Here is a 19,029-nt window from a genome sequence, read left to right on the forward strand (position 1 = left end):
TCACTGGGATCTTAGAAGACATAGGTACACTTCTTTTTCTAGCCTTACTGAGAAGCTTAACATAACCAGCACTTCAAATTGAAAAAAAATAATTATTTCTTCAGCAAAATACCTGAAAAATGCATCTTGTACATCTTTCTATTCACGTCACTTTACAGTTTTGCTTATTTTTAATTCATACTTACATCAAAAAAACTTTGCAAAGAACTTTTCACTGTGTGCAAACTAACGAGGCACTGGAATTCGGAGGACTTTGTTACTTAGTAGCACACAGGTCCTCATTTACAGCCTAGCTGAAAAATATCTGCTGCAATGCAAAATAAGTTACTTCATAAATTAAAGATTATGATGATGCTTCCTATGGATGGTATACATCTCTCCTAGTTCAAGGATGTAGTTTGATCTAGCACCTAGTTCGATCATGTACCTTTAGTATGCACTTTACTGTCTTGTGCACTGTTTGACTGAGAAGTGGAAGAAGCACCTGTACATACAACCTGAATCCAACAGTCTTGCTCTCAAAAAAGCAGCAGCATTTATTAAAGCAGGTCTATTTTTACTCAAAAATAGAAAAGTTGCTGTTATTTCAGAGTCCTGATATATTTTCTCTTCCCCCATTCAGTTTTTTGGCATGAGTGTTAAGATATTTTTGGCAATATTTCTCTGAGGAATTACAGCTCAAATCATTGTTTCTAACTGTCAATTGAAATGACTGGATAAAAATTGATTTGGTCTTGTAGTGACTTTATTCTACTAGGGTTTGGATTTTTTTGTGGTACCATTTTCAAATCTTCCTTCTGCTAGCATTATCAGAATTGGCTGAGTAGTAGGACAAAAGACAACCAAAAGTAAGTTTTGGGTTCCATCAACATGTAAACATGCTCAAAATATATTTAGGAGAACTCTTAAAAGCCACAGCAATAATATTTTTCCTTCATAGTCACATGTTACAGTTACAGAGATATTGAAAACAACTGTGGGAAATTTCAAGGTGAAAAGAAAACTAAAACCTAAGATACTGACAAAAAACCCCTTGCCCTGCTGATAACCTCCAAGTCCAGAAGTCATTAGCGGTTTTTTAAGTTTTCGCTTTTATCCAGAGATTATACTTCAAAACTTTGTGCTTGAAGAACAAAATTATTTCAACACAACATTGCCACTTCTGGCGGATGTTCTGAAGTGTTATCAGTCAAGTTCACGTATGCAAAAAAAAAAAGAAACCGGGAAGACTGGCATCCGAATTACACTCATCAAGACTAAAATGGTTGAGTCGCTGTATGACACTAGGCACGGATGCTCTTAACTTCATTGTTACTATTATCTTCACATTTAGATGTAAAAATAGCTTGTCAAGGTTATGTCAAGTCTGCAGCTTCACTCTTCTAATTGCAAAAGAGCAGAAATAACCCTGAACAAAGGAAAGGGAGAAAAGTACTAGTGCAAAAAGTTTGCCAACTATATGAAAACTAAGTATTCAAGCCTTAAAGTTTGAAATGTGATGCCTTCTCAATATTTACAAACTTAGTAACAATCATCTTTTTTGAAATCTACATCATTGCCAGAGGGGGGAGACTATTACATACACGAGCACAATCCTACAGCAGCAGCGCCTCAACTCCCTCCCTGAGAAAGCATTTCTCAGATACTACACAAGTGTTTTACGGTGGCATGGCTTGCTCGTTCCTGGGTATTTTTATCACATGAACCTCCAGAGACTACCTCCTCTAACTTATTCCTCCTTCATTAAAGAGGGAAGGGACACAGCGTCTCCTATAATAAAAATATCCTTGCCAACTATTCATTACTGCGTTGGGAATACAACGGCAGGATGATGGTTTTCGATTTGCTCTTGTCCAAGTCTACTTTTATCCCCTCTCATCTTCCACTGCTGTAAAAAAATGACACTACGCACACTACACCGCATGCAGTACAACACAAATAAATAAATAAATAAATTCCTGCTCAGTTTCCAACTGCTACGTCGCTTGTTTGTTCCCCACAGGAAGATGAACGGGAAGGGGGTGTCGGTGATGGCATTTTCCTGCCAGAAGTGGTCACGCCAAGCCCGGCGGGGCCCCGCACCGCAGTGCCCCCGGCAGCAGCTGCTCAGGATGCGGGTGATGTAGAGCAAGCAAACAATCCCACCTCGGCAGCAGCGGCGAGCGACCCAACACCGAAACTAGCACGGGTTTCACTCTCAGTGAGAAGGAACAATGACACGAGCCCACACCGCCAGAGGCAAAGTGCGTACTAGTCCTCCCCCGAGGCGCACCCGGGTAACACCAAGATCCTTCTGTCCTTCCCACAGGATGGGAAAGGAGAAGGGAGGGAAGAACCCGTGAATTCCCGCAAACAAGCGAAATCCCGCCGCTTAGGACGGGAATTACAGCGGATAACCTGCCGTCCGCCGGGGGAAGCCCCAGCCACTGCGAATAAACTTACACTGCTGCCCCACCCGGGCCGCGGTCACACCAGCCCGACCGCCAGGGAAACTTGGCCTCCCGGGACACCCGCTCTCCCGGCGGCGGCCGCAGCGGGTGCTCCCGGGAGAAAGCGCCTGTGGGTCTCCGCGGTGAGGGCTCGAGCTTGGACCCCGCCTCATATCCCCCCCTTCTGCGCCATCCCGGCCACGTCCCTCCCGGTTCCCCCAGCGCAGGGCGGCCGGCAGCCCCCGCCACCCCTCCCCGCCGCCGGGCGCCACACAAAGTTTCCCTCAACTCGGCCGCGTCCCCCAGCGCTGCCGGGGCTCGGGTTTCTCTCCTCCTCTTCCTCCACCCGCCCCCTCGCCCGTCCGCCAAGGAGAAAAGTTCCACTTACTGCAGCAGAAACGAGAGAAAACCAGCCCCAGCAGCCCCAGCCCCGGCCCGGGAGGCACCGCCGAACGTAGCAGCCGCCGCCGCCGCTGCCACCACCGGGGGGAGGCACCGCCACCAGCCGCTAGGAAAAGTTCCCGGCGGGAGGGAGGAGGCGGCGAAGGGGGGAAACCAGCAGCAGCCTCCACAGCGGCTCCAGCCCCTGCCATGCTCCGGGCTCAGCTCGCAGTCGCCGCCGCTACGACGCCCGGTCAGTCCCGCCCGGTCCCGCTGCCCGCGCCGCCGGCGCCTCCCCACACGATGCCTGTGTCACTGAATGGGGCGGGGCGCGCCGCTCCCGCCCTCTCAGAGCGGGCCGCACCACCCGCCGCAGGGAGGGGGATCCGGGGGAAGGAGGGACGCGTGTGTCGTGCGCCTCCACCGCGACCCCCACCACCTCCCCCCCGCCCCGTGGCGAGTCGCCTCGCCCCCGTCTTTCCCGGTCCGCTCTGTGGGACTCGCAGACGCGCCCCGCGCATCGGGGGGTTCCCGTTGGCATCAGCGCCGCGGGAGGCTGGTGGGAGGGGGCGCCACGGTGTCCTCCCCGGGGGGCTGTTGGTACGTCCCGCCCCGCCCCGTCCCTCTCGCCGCCGCCCCGAGCGCGGTCGGGGGCACTCGGCCGGACTCGGCACTTGCGCCCCGCTCCCGCTCCCGCCCCCGCTCCCTGCCGCCGCCTGCGGGCCGGGGTGGCCTGGGCGGCCACTGTCCCGTGGGCTGGGGACCGGCCAGCAGCGCTCGTCCCGGGCGGGGAGCCCCGGGGAGCGGCGAGGGACCGACCGCCGCCGTTTCTGCCGGGCGCTGGGTGCGGGCATTCCCGGGAGCCGGGAGATCCGGCCGTGGCCGCTCCCGGACCTCCGCGGAGGGGCCAGGCCGGTTCCTCTCGGCGGGAGCGGCTGCCCGCTGGGCTGGAACCCCGCGCTGGGGCCGCTGGCCGCGGGCGCGCAGCCCGTGCCCCGTGGTTTTGCCGACAGTAAACTTTCCCGGCGTTGTCCTCGCGTCGCTTACGCTGCCCTTGGCGAAGCCCCGTGCGGGACGCGCAGTGTGAGCCGGGCAGCGAGGTGCCGGGCAGGGGCTCCGTTCCCGCAGCACCTCCCAACGGGGCTTGTGCGGGCAGCGGGGCGGCGCACGGGGAGCGTGGAGCGCACGGCTACGAGGCGGTGCGGACTCCATCCCCAGCCCGCGAGAGGTGGCAGGGTCCGAAGGTCTGAAACCATCTGGGAGCAGAGCGAGCCCTGTGCAGCGCTCACTGAGGAATACCAAATACGGCCGTGTGCAGCCCGCGCAGAGGGGCCTGCAGGGGTCCGGGGGCAGCAGGCAGCGTTTCTGTAACGCTAATGCCTGCAGGGATTCTTGGCTGTGGCACAGCACATAACTTTGCTCTGGGAAAGGCTGTCACAGAGGAGGGCAGAGCTGCTCCGCAGGGAGCGATGGTGCCCCAGCCGCGGGCGGAGACCAATGCTCCCGAGTATTGCCAGAGCAAAGTGGCCGCTCGAGGTGAAGAGGGAATTCGTGCCTTTGCCCTAGGTCCCAGGAGTCCAGCTAAGGGCGTCTCAGAATTAGAGCAGTCTGTAACAAGGTCACAAAACTAAAGGTGACTTTTGTAAGAAATGCAGTTCCTTTGCTGCATCTCGGCGCTGATCGTCAGTTTGGTGGGTACAACGTCAATGGATGTATCCCCAAATGAGATTTTCAACAGCAAAATACAGAACCTTAAAAGAATTGGTTTGAGAGTCTTGCCCCTTTACAATCTAGGTGTGGTTTTTTCATTTTTGATGCACTATCCTGCAAAACCTCAAGGAAAATACTGAATAGCTATAAATACTTGCTGCTGAAATGTCCATGGCGAATGGGTTCCATGTAAGCACCACATATTCCCCAAAACAGTGTAATATTTGATGATTTCTTTCAACAGTGGACATGAGCAGTTTCTCTCAAGGATACACATGGCTAAGTTTATCAGATGCTTACAATAGTATGTTCATTCTGTCTTCAGCCACACTGTTTGCCAATTAACTGGCCTCATTAATTTGTAACTGAAACAAAACAGAATTCAGGCGAAGAGTTACTACAAGCAAATTGCTGGCTATGACGGATGTTGGACATTCCTCAACATTCTGCTTTGAAAACCAACATAACTGAAAGGGCCTAAAGTTTTATGAAATCAGTGTAATTTTGCCAGTCTAATTTTCAGCTAGTGCAAAACTGTTCTCGTTCCAATTTGCAGTAGAGCTGTGGGGTCGCTCAGGTGATACACAGGATGCTGTCCAAAGGTTCATAGATAGGTTCATATGGCAAACCTTTTTGTTTAAAAGAGGTTTTCTCACTCTGCTGATACTTTTGATGCCTGGTCCTTTACTCTGCTGTTAGACTCTGCCTTTTGATTCCATGGTAACCAATATATTCCTCCATGCCAATAAACCTGGATAAATATAATACTGAATTAATCATTAGAGACCCATTTTTATTTATGATAAGAGCCTTTTTACACAGGAAAACTAATGAGCATAATTGTAGCAGAATAATTTATACTGCTATGGCTTTGCTGATGTAACATCCCAGGTAGATGTATTAATTGGGTGTAATTACTCCATTTCCCTGTATAGACGAGTCCCATACAGATAAATCCCATTTTATAGTTAGCAGTTGAAACAAATTACATTTTATAATTACATTTACACCAAGTTTAAGGCATTCTTAGGATGGGTAGGAAGTATAATGGGGCCATAGTGTAATTGAGAGTGCAACCTTAAAATCCTATTTGTGACAACTATATTCAAATTGCCATCTGCTATAATATTTTTATTCCTTCTCATTTCAAAACAACAAAAAACATTAAGTCTGTTTAAAATAAAATGTTTTGAAGGTCTAGCACCAAATTATGTACATCGATTCATGCAGGCTAAGGAAGCAAATGCAATTTGTCATATTTAAGCAGAACTGTGCCCAGTCTGTAGGTAACATCTTCCAGTGCCAGATTCAGCACTGTTGTAATCAGGCATCCTGGGGACTTTGTGGTACAAAAGGAAATTTGACTTCATGATATCAAGTCTAAATTTGGCTCCCTGATGCTTAGAACACTCCTGAAGGCATGATGCTCCAAACAATTAATCTTGCATAATATGGAATAAATGCATATAGGACACACTGGTTCAGTTCTTGTAAATCCATTGTTACTAGCATATTTTTTCCATAAAAAGATGGTTTTCCATGGTTGGCAGCAGTCCTCTTCAAAAGCATCTTTGAGCTGTAGAAATACAAAAGACTGTACTTTATTTCCAGTCCCTATTTCCCTCACTTTCTGGCCATTGTCCATCCACCTGCCCTTCCCCCCATGCAAAAAAAAAATCCCTCACCCTTGGTTTAGACTGGGGAGTTTGGCAAGCGTTTCTTTTTCAGTTCTTAACCCTTTTGGTAGTTTGAAAACAAAGTCCTGAAGCAGTGTGAAATTAACTTATGTGCATAACATTTGAAGTGACGGCACAAATTCCCGCTGGAATGAAGGGCTATTCACTTCAGTGGGAATGGGCAAATAGATTTGTGGCAGAACAATGTGCTTTTCTCAACACTCTCGCCTCCATTCCAATGGATGGGACAGGGCCTCCCTGGCGATCCTTGCACACCACCACCCGTTATGACCCTTTCAAATAAAACCACACCAAACCAACCTCAAACAAAACCCGCCTCTTTTTCATGTGCTTCCAGCTGGGTGAGATATTTAGCTTGTTATTGCACGGAGTTTCTGCAATTTGCTAACAGGTGGTTGTGCTTCTGCATCGTCCCTCCAGCTGAAGTCAGAGTAATTGTGTCTCTGGGTGTGCCTCAGCAAAACTGCTGCCTGAGGGACTATTTTCTGTGCTGTGTAGAGAAAGGTGCCTGTCCAATTCCTTGTCTAGAAAACGATGGAAAAGCATTTCTGAAGGCTGTGCAGTAGGCATGACTGACAATGGTGCCAGCAAGACCAAAGGACATGGTCTGCATATTTATATGCATGCATTTCCTGACCCAGTGGTGGACTCCTTGCTCTGATCATCCATGGATGTGTTTGGGAAGGGCTCAGGCAACACCCCACAGCACACAGTTTGGCTTACCAATGGTAGAGTATGTTTTTAATACTGTTGGATACTCTTAGGAATTTTTGGGGGAAGGATGCTTTATAACCATGACTATTATCAAGAAATGATTAAAATTAGGAATATATTGTAAGACTGGATTATTCTCATGTTTCCCACTCTTTGCATACAGTATAATGAAAAACAATCTGCGTTGTCATCTCATAAAATATCTATCATAATATTTTGATTCCAATTGTAAACAAGCTTAGCCAAGAATAACATACATACAGTTGCATGGTATATGCTATTTTTAAAATCTATTTGCCAATCCTATTAAAGATGACATACTTAAATCTTGTTTCAATCAAAGACTATCCCTTTAAAGAGAAATATGATTGTCTGACTCCTTCTGCATTGCAAAGTACAACTAGAAAATTGGTTCTCTTGCTCACAGAGTGGTCAAGCTCTCGATGTGTCTCAGAAAAGTTCCAGACCTCAGGCTTTTTGTCACAAAAGAATAATGCAGTTACTGACAATAATCACTCTCCAGCACTGTGTTTTATACCCATGATCAGGAGTACATATCATCCAGTCTGCAGTGCAACTGTGATTCCTGTTGTCTTAGCCAAGAGATTTAAAACTCACAGCCAACTAAGTAAATTCCTCGTGCATTTCTGGCAGACAGAAAATAATAGGTGAGGAAATGGTAGACTTTCCAATTAGATCTCTCTCCACTTACCTCATTGACAAAGAGAACAGAAAACTTCAGGATTCCTCTCAGACTCATATTTGCAAGACAATGCTTCCCTGTTTTCTTTCTGCTCTGCTTCCCTTTACTGTAGTCTCTTGCTCTCCTTCTGTATGCTTGTTTTCTTGCCTTTCTTTCTTCCTCTTTAACTATTTGTTTACATTTTTATTGAAGTGTGATATTTTATACTAATAAATACAAAGCATCCTTGATTCATACGTGTCTGTTTGGACAGATGCACAATTTGCATACCTTTTTCTAAAACTACAGCCTTTCTAGGCACAAGCATTAGGTACCTAAGATGACCAGAAAGAGCACAAGAAGGCAAGAAAGAGAAAAGTGAAGGGAATGGGTGGAGAAGAGAGGAAAAAGAGAGAATGAGCGAGTGAGGGCTTGTTATGGTACTATGACATTTTAAAAGCAGGAGTGTGGTTAGAAGTTAGAAAGAGGGGAAGAAACCCAAAGGACCATACCCTGGTCTGTAGCTGGGGAGTAGCTGGTGCAGCACTAAATGGTGTCACTCACCCTGGGGCTGCTCCCTGGCCAAAACTATTAGCCAGAAGCTGAGGGTGTTGCCAGTCTGCTTGGTGCCAGTTGGACATCCCTATACTGCAGTTCTCTGCCCTTGGCACTGGTCTCTCCAGAGGCCAAACACGCCTCCAGGCACACCTCCACAGTCTGGCTGACTTCCCTGCACCAGGGAGAGACACTGACCTGCCGCTTCATCCAGCCCCTGCGTGGTATAGTGTGGAGGAGGGATGGTTCTCCAAGATGGTCCTGGTCCAGCTCTGTAAAAGGATTATTGCTGTCTTCAAAGAGGTTTCTCTCACAACTAAAGATAACCAAAATCAGTCTTCTTTTCTACAGTGTCAAAAAGAAGAAATATGACTTCCAAAAAAAGAAATATATCTCTCAATGAGCTCACAATTTTATAGTGCATACCTACATTTTGCAATGATATTTTCATTATGCCAATTCACTGACATGATCTCAGCCCCAGCAGGAGGTTAGTTTCTGATTCAAGAAAAAGGAAAAGGCAGTTTTAACATTCATTTTAATGCGAACATTTATTCATTTTTAGTATCTGTGCTGTTACACTAGCTTCACTTAATTATGGGAGTAGAAGCAGGTTTAGAATTCCCTGGAGGAGCTTGCTCTTTTTTCTTCTTAGACTTACTCTCTTCATCTTCTCAACTGCTCCTCCCTTAGTCTTTTCATTTTCCTTGAGAGTGCTTATTCTTATCCTTAGAAATGAGCACATCTTGGCAAGACATTAACTACTAAAAATGGTGTAAACTTTGTTTTTCTTCTCTTCCCTCATCTTTTCCTCTGTGGGTTGATAGCTAAATGCAGCAGGTTTTCCACAGTGTGATGAGTGGAGTGCATGAACCCAAAGGTTATGCCTGCCTGTGCCTTATGGATACAGCTTGGAGATGTGGTGTATGAAAGATGCATCAAGGTAAAGTCACAAGGTAACTGCAGTAACATGCTGTATTCCTGCTGCTTACATCCATGTTTGATACTTGAAACCATCTTAACTTCTGTGAATTCAAAAACCAGCATAAGATTGAAACATAGCATGGTTCAGTCATAAAAGCTCACATTGTTTTCCTGTAGGTTTCTACTGTTATGAAGCCTGTGTACATTGCATTTTCTATTCTGCCTTTTATGAGTATTGCTAAAAATTGGTCTTGTCCTGAAACTAAATGAAGGTTTCAGTCTCTGAATGATTTTTGAGCACATTTTATCTCACAGATCAAGTATTTTAAAACTTTGAGTGGCAAAGAGGAGTGCATATTAATTTTAGACAGCTTTTAGACTTTACTTTTGCACTTTTACATATGTAATTGAATTCTGAATTCCCCCTTCTACTTTCAGCCTGAAAAAGGTAGCCCAGAATGCACCTACAAACTTTTTGATCCTTTGAGAAAAAAAAACCCTGAAGGAACCTTATAAAACTTTAAAAGCAATTCTCTGTGCACAATGAGTTCTTAATTTCTACACGTCTTTTTAATAGACTGTTAGAAGCACACTGAAAGCCTCAAAAGCTCTGCTTTAACCTGAGATCCATCCCAAGGTGTGTCTTTACACCAAGAGAAGCAACACTGGTGCACATGAAGGTATGACTGAGGCTGAAGTCTTCATCTACTTAAATATCTTGCACCTCTTCAATTATTCCCATATACAAGAGAAAGCTGCATTTATGAAGAAGCAAAAAGCCTTATACCTGTAAGGAAAAAAAAGTGCCTTTATTGATAATAACCAGACCTGAATTTCAATTATCTAACTGTTTTACATAGAAATCACCTCCCGATCAAAATTGTTATGTAACAAGGACAAAATCTGTGTAGGTTAAGAGCACATAATAGTGGATTTTTTCTTTGGTCGTCCAGGGAAAAGTGTAATTTCAGTTGTGCCAAAAAAAAAAATTGCTCAATTTTTTGGCTTTTATGCACATTTCTGACCCCTCCAAATTAGGTCAGTTTTTAAACAAAAGCATAATTTAAATGTGAAGTATCAGTGTTTCATTTCAGAAATATTTACTGTTTCCTTGTTGCAGTCCTCCAGAATGAGACATTCTGCAAGTTTCTGGAAGCTGTCCCAAATTCACAAATGTTTTCAGATTCTGCAAAAATGAGGTTTGGATTTGCAATATTTTAGCTGGTGGGGGTGGAGGGTGGAGTAAGGGTACAACTACACCTTATTTAAGTGTTCACAAGGCCTTAGCTTTTTTTCCCTTAATTTATAGCAATCCACTCAGAAAGGATTAAATAATCCAAATCAGCCCATCCTGTAACAGAAATACAAAAGTCCTTTTTTCAACTTACATGAAATATATCAGTTTAAAGGAATATTCTATATGAGGTGTATAGTAACTGAAACACCTGACATTCTTCAAATGTCATCCTTTATCAGACATGATCAAGAAGGAATAGAGGCTTGTCTGGTAAAACACAGTCATATGTGACTTTAGGAATGAGAAGAACCCTGTTAAAAGAGAACTCGCTCTAAGTGACATGTAGATGTAAATACCTTGAGAAACACAGGCTGTAAAACATATTTCTCCTGCCCACAAACTCACACCTACTAATGCCTCATAAAATTAGTTGCATCCTCAATACTAACCTTCAGCAGCAAGTTTTAAGGCCGAATTATATATTTAATTATCTATGTTTTCTCAGTTCCTTTACATCCAAGCACATTCAACAGCATGTCATATGGGATCAATTCTTCAACAGTGATTTTATTATAATTTCTATATAATGTCACTTTGGTATATCCACCCTGTTCCCACCCCTGAGCATATGGTGTCTCTTTTTTTCATACATCTGAATTAGAGAAAAGTACCAACATTTAATATGAATCTCTTGGTTTTTGATGTTTTCCAGTCACAGAGTTATTTGCAAATGTTTTTAACATCAATTTCACTTCTACACCACAAGTGTTTTGTTAACATCTGTCCTGCAGCAGATGATCAGTTTTATTTAGTGATTTATTTATGTATCTATATTTTGATGTGAAAACATAGTCGTCACTCTTGGGCTTTAATCTGCGGAAGGGATGGAGCAGAATGAAATGCAGTCAGTCATGCTTTGCACTTGAAAGGAATAACGCCATTATTTCTTTGTTTTCTGCTGTAATCCTAGGTATAATGGGCAGAATGGCAAAAATAAATTGGGGTCTTTGTTGCAATTCTCCCTCTCCCAGCCAGAGCAATGCTTTCTCTCACATACATCGTCTATCAAATGTTTAAGAATCTTTTTTGCACCAGCTGCTATGCTGTTTCACTTTTTACTTCGGCTAAGCTCTCTAAACAGTTTGATGAGCATGAAAAACGATGCCAACCTGACAAATCCTGTTTTTCAGATTTTTCTCCTGAAGTTACTTGATTGTGAAACACCACGATGGTGGCCATATTCATTTTTGGGGCAATGAGAGCTGTCAGCCCTGCTATCATCGAATCACGGAATCACAGAACCATGGGATCATAGAATCACAGAAAGGTTTGAGTTGTAAAAAATCTTACAGATCATCTAGTTCCAATCCCCCTGCCATGGGCAGAGACATCTAGAATGACAAATCTGAGAAAAGCCATTACCTCATGGCTTTGCAGGGCATGGGATTTCATGGGTTTTTTTCTGATAGTTTATCTTTTACCTGTTTATGATTATATGATCACAAAAACTTTTAATATTTACAGTTCTGTTGTGTAAATGATTTCATGTGATTCAGGAAGGGCAGCATCCGGTTCATGAACTGCATTTTCAGGGAAGATTGCATGTTCCACTATAGACTACTGCCACTAGGCTTGAGTGGGCTGGATATTTAACTTATCCATTTCAAACTGCAATTATTATTTTATGTTACTTCTAGCAATTCTTTATTTTTAATCAGTTATGTTCTTCCTCTGCTGGCAATCAATTGAGTGAAACTCACAGTAAATAAAATGGGAAGTACAGAGAAGTAACAGATAGTCCTGGTCATCCTGAACCCCTGACACCTCAAGTCTGACTCTTTTGAACGTATCAGAAACGGATGGCTTGTCATGAGCTGTATAATGGTGCAATGCTTTTATTAGCATGGGGTTTAAATAAACTACATAAATAGTTGTGGTTATATCAGTAACGGAATGATTCTAACAGATCTTGTTGGGGAGAGGCGGTGTTCAAGCATAAATGCCAACAGCCCCCAAAATCATGTAGATATTCAATGAGAAACCAAGCACATTTTCACCAGGACAGAAGAGTTTCATATTTTGATAGCACAAAAGTATAGATGATTGTCATCAAATTTCCAAGGATTCCTGGCTGACTCTGATCTAAAATACTCAGTCTAAACCCTGACAGCCATCTTTAGCTGCATTGTTTGTTGGTTGTATCACTTTAATTTCCCGTGAGGCCCCTCCATCAAGGTCATAAGTTCTCAGAAAGGCAAATGAATAAAAAAGTTTCTCCAAAGTCAGACTGACTTGTATTATGATTGATAATATTCTTATTAATAATCTTAGAAATGAGATTCATAGAATCATAGAATTCCAGCTTGGAAAGGACATCAAGGATCATATGGTCCAATCTTTTCTGGCAAAAGCATGGTGTGGAAAAGATGGCCCAGCTGAATCTTAGAAGTGTCCAGTGTTGGGGATTCCCTGGCGGGATTGCAGTGGCTGATTATTCTCTTTGTGAAAAATTTTCCTCTGTGTGTAATCAGGAGTAACTTGTACCCATAAGGAACCCATGAGGAGAGAAAACAACTTAAGTGAGGCACTAATCAATAACTTCTCTTGTAAGGATGTGAACCCTGCATGAGAACTGAGGTGTTAGAACTCTGGCCAAAAAGGTGATTTTGGTGCACTGTTCAGTCAATAAACAGAAGACATTGTGCCCTCCCCTGTATGTGTGGAAAATAGGATAAATTATGTACTGTGCAACTCCTTTCCAGGAGAAAAAAATGCTGGAGTTCTTAATTTTGGTGTATTATGAGCAGAGCTCTATGCCATTAAATATTTATATGTCCCTGACCAGTAATACATAAGTATGTCTTTTAAAAGTTAAGGTCACAGAGGTAGAAGACAGACAGTAATTTATGGTTTTCTAGTTATATGTTACCAGAGGAACATTTCTTGTGTTCTAAGCAAAATAGAATTATAGTTGCAATCCAGTCATCATTCTCATATGTTGCATCTTTCTACCTGTGTATAAATATATTTATCTAAATAGGTGTGTTAGATGCAACTTGTCTTATGAGTAACCTGATCCTGTGCTTTATTTTTTATGCCTGATATGACCAAGACAACGTCTCTGGCACATGTAGAATTCAGTGTGTGTGTCAACCTTAGCAAGTACAGAAGCGCTGATCTGACTTGATTACAGTGAGTTGGAAAATTACACCAAAACCACTTTTTATATTCAGAAAATGTAGGTGAATTGAAATCAGATTTTCTCACAAGGGAGTATATACTATTTCCAAAAAGGCTGGAATTTCTGGTGACAGTCAGAATCTCCAGGACTAAAAGTTATCTGAAACATGTAAACCCTTATTTACCAAATCATACTTACTACGTTAAACATCTTCAGTAGACAGAGAAGACAGCGTGGGCCCTGATAAAGAAAGAAGTCACTAAAGTACGTATGCAGGGATATGTATTTGAGACTCAAATGCAGACTGTAACTTAGGCAAGAGAGGAACTTTAGCCTGGGAGATGAAAAATTGTTTTACATGAGGTGCTAGAAAGCTTTTAGATATAGCTATAGACCACTCACAACTGTTAAATGCAGACAGGTTGGAAAATGCCTACTGGATTACTTTCATGAAACAGAAATATTGTTTCTTATTCAGCTGTTATGACTATGTCTATTGTTCCTGCTCCATTTTGCAGAGAATATTTTTACATCCTTTATTGTTATAACAGCAGGGAGAGGTAATTTTTTTTTTCAATTACCGTGAAAGTCACTGAAAGTACAGTTTTAAAATGACCAAAATTGTTCACACCAATGAATGTAATTTGGCAAATAATTACAGCTGAAAAATATGGAAGCAGTGTAAAAAGATCTGAAATGTTTCATTTTAAAATCACCAACTGCTTATTTTGACATATTTTAATGAATCATTTTGGGTTTCTTCTTTCAAACAACATTTTTTTATTGGCAAGTGGTCTATATTTTTTAAAGACAAAATAATTAGAGGTACATAATCTGAGAACAAAAGGCAGAATAAGTCCATTTCTGTTTCAATGTAGAATACACAGAATAAGTCCATTCCTGTTTCAATGTAGAAGATTTTTTCTATATTTTTATTGAAATTATTGAACTAAATATAATCATGATTTGCTCTGCTATATTAGTAATAATTGTAGGTGTCAATAACCCAATGTATGCACAGCAATTTAGACCCAATTATATTTTGGAAGAAAAAAAACACCTCATAAATGTGTGACAATGCAATTAATTTGTTTTTTCAATGTTCACAGGTAACATAATGGACTAAAGGTGGCTAGACCATGGGTGAATGTATGACCAGACTAACCAGGTCCTCAGAACCGAAGTATGTTAGAGCAAGGAATGAGGCCAGGACTGCAAATAGTCCTGGCTTAATTCAAACTGTCCTTTGAAAGATGTACAGGGTATGACCAGGCAGCTTTGCAGAAAAAACCTGCCATGGTAAGAAGCTCATCAAGAGCCCACATAATTCATTGAAAGACTGACTTAGGGCCATCCTGCATAGACAGATATAAGGGGAGGCATGCTTTATTTCCTGAAGTCTTAGAGATCTGCTGAAGAAGCAGAATGGGACAGCTACAGGAGCAGAGAGCTCATGGCACTCAGAAGTGGATATCTGGAAGACGTGTTTGGAACACACCAGACGCCAACTTCAGAGCTTTGGCATGGAAGTGGAACACGCAGGGCTCATAAAATGGGCAGAGAAGAGTTAAGACACGTGGCACAATTCCAGAGTGTACAAGTGTTAACTATTAAAAGAGCTGAGCTGATGCAAAAGACAAAAAGGATTTGGACCATGTTCTTTCACTTATTTTTTTCTGAACTGATGTAAGGCTGATCCAGTAAAACCCCACCAAGCATCTGTCAGCTCCTGGGTGCAGCACAGAAATCCTCAGTACAAAATTCTCCTCATGAAATGATGGGGTTCAGGCCTTTGTACACAAGACCTGTGATCCACCAGTCAGTTAAGAGCCACCACACTACAAAGTTTAAACCTTTTCTCCTATATTACAGCAACACTGTAGTGATTTTGTAACTGCTTATGCAAGTACCTCTGTAAGTTAAAATGGCTCTATATCCCCTTAGCTTACCACTAGTGAATTAAAGTTTGCATGTGCCAGCTTTTTTACATTTGTGTGAAAGAACAACAGAGGGGAAAACTGAAGGGATTAGTCTTAATACCTTAGAGCTAAATAAATATTTACTGAGTTTGATTCTGCCATCATTTCATAGCCAATGTTAAGTACAAGGTGACTGCAGGACTGCTGAAAATGTACAAACCACATTAATCTGCTGGTTTTTCCCTCATTTTGAAATGTATCATAGAATCCAATTTCATGGCACGTTTTGATTTTATATATATCCCTTCCCAGGTGAAATAGCCATTTTTTGTCACCTATGACACTTTCATTTCTCATATACACTTCTAAAATGCAAGGCTCTGTTTCCACACTTAGATTTGCCTTTATGCTAAACTATGGCAGAGATTTACTGCTGCAGCAGCTACTTCTTGACTCTATCAGGCAGCCAGCTATTTTCTACAAAATCCTCCCTGTTATAGGATTCCAGACTACCCATAGATCACTCCAAACAGGAATGTGAGCATTCAAAACCAACTCTCCTGCTAACAAAAAGAACTTTGTTGCTCTCTATGGAAAATTCAGCTGAAAGTTAATCAGATTCATTCAGAATAGACAACTAATGATATTAAAATACCCAAGTAGGTGCAAATGTGTAACTTTCTGATATTTTATATGAGCAAAAATTCATGGGAGTAATTAAAAAAATAGAACAATGATTCCTATATTGTTTGCCTCCATGTAGAGTAACTATAATTCACAGAATTTGCAGCTGTAGGTGAAGATGACAAATTCACGCGTTGTAAAGTGTAGCACCTTCTGCTGACTAGCTTCAGACATTTGCAGAAGAGAGGTTCATGCCACTCTCCTCCTTTTGGCTCCAAACCATTTCCAAAGTCAGCTGAAGGCTTTAAACATAATCCTCAGGGTAATTACTGGATGGAGCCCCAGCAACACAACAGATCTAGTTTCAGCCTCTGAATGGCTGAGACAGATTCTTCTTCCTGGAGAGAAGCACAGCACAGAGCTAGGGAAACTGCACTTGCCCACCCATGGACTGCATCTCTATAGCACATCCAGCTGCCACTAGGAAAGCTTGTAAAGGTGCTTGGCAATGCAGCCGCAGTTTATGGCTAATTGCCTGTCAGATGGTTACAACAGCCTCCCTTGAAGGTATATTACATGGCTTTGTGGAAGTCATGTAACAATTGATAACTTCTTTAAAAGTTTAGTAATTTAACAAGGAGTGCCCCCCTTCTCCTGGCATAATCCTCCAGAATAAAAATTTTACATCAGGATAGGGAAAACTCGGCTAAGGTGATTAAACTGTCACATGGATTGTACATAAAGACTGAGCCTCAGGATGAACCTGTGGGCACCTAGAGGACCTGTCTTTTACAAGGTGTTCTTTGACTTGAAAAACATAGAGGGATTAATCTGATGAAAAGTAAGTTTATTATTTCCATTCTGGATTTCCTTCAAAGATGGTGTAGACGAAAACACATCTTTGTGGTGCAGTGCATCTCATCCTAAAGTGGACAATAAAGTAGATGAACATACCTTTAAAAGTGTCTGCTTCTAACTTTGAACAATTAGAAAACCAGAACTAACTAGCTGAGGTGCAGACATTGGCATGATAGACAAGTAAATTAGGGAAAGGGAAGTCTTATGAATATATTCATCGTAATTTGTGCAAGTCATTTAAATGTGAAGTTTGCACCTGAGTAGACTTTATGTGACTGGAGACAACCTCAATGTCCTCTGCACAGGCATGAAAAGGAAATTGAAAAGTGTGTGGGCATCCTTTAACCAGAAATGGGCTGCAGTTTACAGGACAAAGGGAAGAGATGCTGCACCCTGTCTGACTACCTGTTACAGCCCTCTCTCGTCACTGCTGGGTCCGTGCATTGTCTGCGGCGCTGTAATGCCAGTTGTTGGCAGCACGCTGTAACCAGCCCAGACTCAGAACAGCTGCAGAAGAGAAGGTGCAGGATTTCTTGCCATCTGTGTCCCAGTGCTGAATCTTTGATCCACTCCTTAGTGGAGTACTCCACTAATTGCCAGAAGCAACTCCTGTTTTCCCACATGCATGAGCAATACAGTAGCTCTACCTTTTGGAAGTTCTGGATCTCCTTACTTATTTCTGCTTATCTGAAGTTGTCTTATTCCTGTCAGATTTTTTCTTATTTTTTACTATCCCATAAGAACACAAACACTATTAGCATACAGGGAAAATATTGAGAGCAACAATTTCAAGGCATACACAAGAAGTGAGGAAGAGCCTGTGTTGAAACCTTGGAGGCTCTAGTTCCATCAGCCTTCTTTCCATACTGAGGTTTTTTCTGACATGAATCCCAAGCATAACTATACATATGCAGGTCTAGTATATGCCTCTTTTAGTGTGACACATATTCAGGGGTGTCAGCCTCTAAAGGACACAGGGGCTCGTTTGGATGTTGGTATAATGTTGTGTGCTGTTACTCTTCTCTCCATGTGTATGAGGACATAAGCATACACGTGCACATGAGTTCACGTCTGAAAGCACTCTTTTCTGAGATTTACCCTTGACTAATTATAAAAAATGGTGCTACAAACCCATTTTCCACTGTAAGACTTCTCCCTTCAGAGGCATCCATCTCAAATGGGAAATCTGGATGGTATTTTCTCTGTTTTCTGGCACCCCAGTAAGGAAGTAATTTGCAAAATATACTATTACATTTTTAATCCACATGACAAACCCTTTAGTTCCACTGAAGGATAAAGTTCGGGAGAGATTAACATTTTGGAGACCTATGCACACTGACATACAATCAAAGTAATTTTTTATTGACCTCCTACTGATTTCTTTTCCAGCTTAGTGCCATGCACTAAAACTTCAGTCATGACACTGAGTTTATCTTCTGAACCTGAGCCATGTAAGACTTGTCAGGTTTTTATGACAATTTCTTACCCATATCAAACAATAGCGGTTCAGTGTCAACTGACTCCACTGGCTGTTTTAACATCTTTTCTGTACTTTCCAGAGGAAACATTTTCACCATTTTACCACAAATAAGATTAATATTGAGATGGCCAATGATATGTCTTGATATTTTGATAGAGTGCAGATACTTTCTGTTGAAGAAGCAAAACTACCTACCAAAATAAATAACAGGAAGCAAAATAATAATTAAGAAATATTACCAAGCTACAATCAAACATGGTGATGTTTCACAGGTGATCACGAGACGTCAAAATTATGATGTCAACTTAAACAAGTGAAGGTGGGGGTGTTTGGAAGGGGTACCGTGGCTGAAATATTTTAAAGGAGTGAAAATTAATACCCCAATGGAAAATTTGAGAGGAGTTAATGGAAACATATTTTTCTAAAATAGGGTTTGACCAGAATATTGAAATTTATAAGTGTAACTTATTCATTAAGCACTTTTATGATTATTAATGACCAGAAGCTTGATTTCTTTGGATAAGCTTGTCTGGAAAACATAGCAAGTTAAGCAGAGATGATCTCCTGTTGCCATGATAGAGTTAATTAAATACTGTCTCAGAAAGATGTCTTGGTTGAACATCTTATAATTACCTAAA

At 42.2% G+C, this 19,029-nt stretch overlaps 1 protein-coding gene and 1 long non-coding RNA gene across 5 annotated transcripts in view; one reads left to right on the top strand and one right to left on the bottom strand.

Annotated features, from left to right (window-relative positions):
• Positions 1–3,110, bottom strand: part of NECTIN3 (nectin cell adhesion molecule 3) — a 62,871-nt gene extending 59,761 nt beyond the window's left edge. For all 3 annotated transcript variants that reach the window (XM_039557497.1, XM_039557504.1, XM_039557488.1), the window contains exon 1: positions 2,818–3,110. In XM_039557497.1, the coding sequence (XP_039413431.1) occupies positions 2,818–3,022 (205 nt within the window). In that variant the 5' untranslated portion in view covers positions 3,023–3,110. The remainder of the gene's footprint in view (positions 1–2,817) is intronic.
• Positions 3,111–8,985: 5,875 nt separating this feature from the next.
• Positions 8,986–18,573, top strand: LOC109144138. 2 transcript variants are annotated; one of them, XR_002044687.3, is made up of 4 exons: positions 8,986–9,124; positions 10,213–10,291; positions 11,520–11,656; positions 14,620–18,573. It is a non-coding gene; the product is annotated as an uncharacterized LOC109144138 (long non-coding RNA). The 2 variants fall into 2 exon arrangements; XR_002044686.3 differs by lacking the exon at positions 8,986–9,124 and adding an exon at positions 9,491–9,772.
• Positions 18,574–19,029: the final 456 nt, after the last annotated feature.

This window comes from Corvus cornix, chromosome 1, assembly GCF_000738735.6.
Source record: "Corvus cornix cornix isolate S_Up_H32 chromosome 1, ASM73873v5, whole genome shotgun sequence".
Taxonomy (NCBI): Eukaryota; Metazoa; Chordata; class Aves; order Passeriformes; family Corvidae; genus Corvus; species Corvus cornix.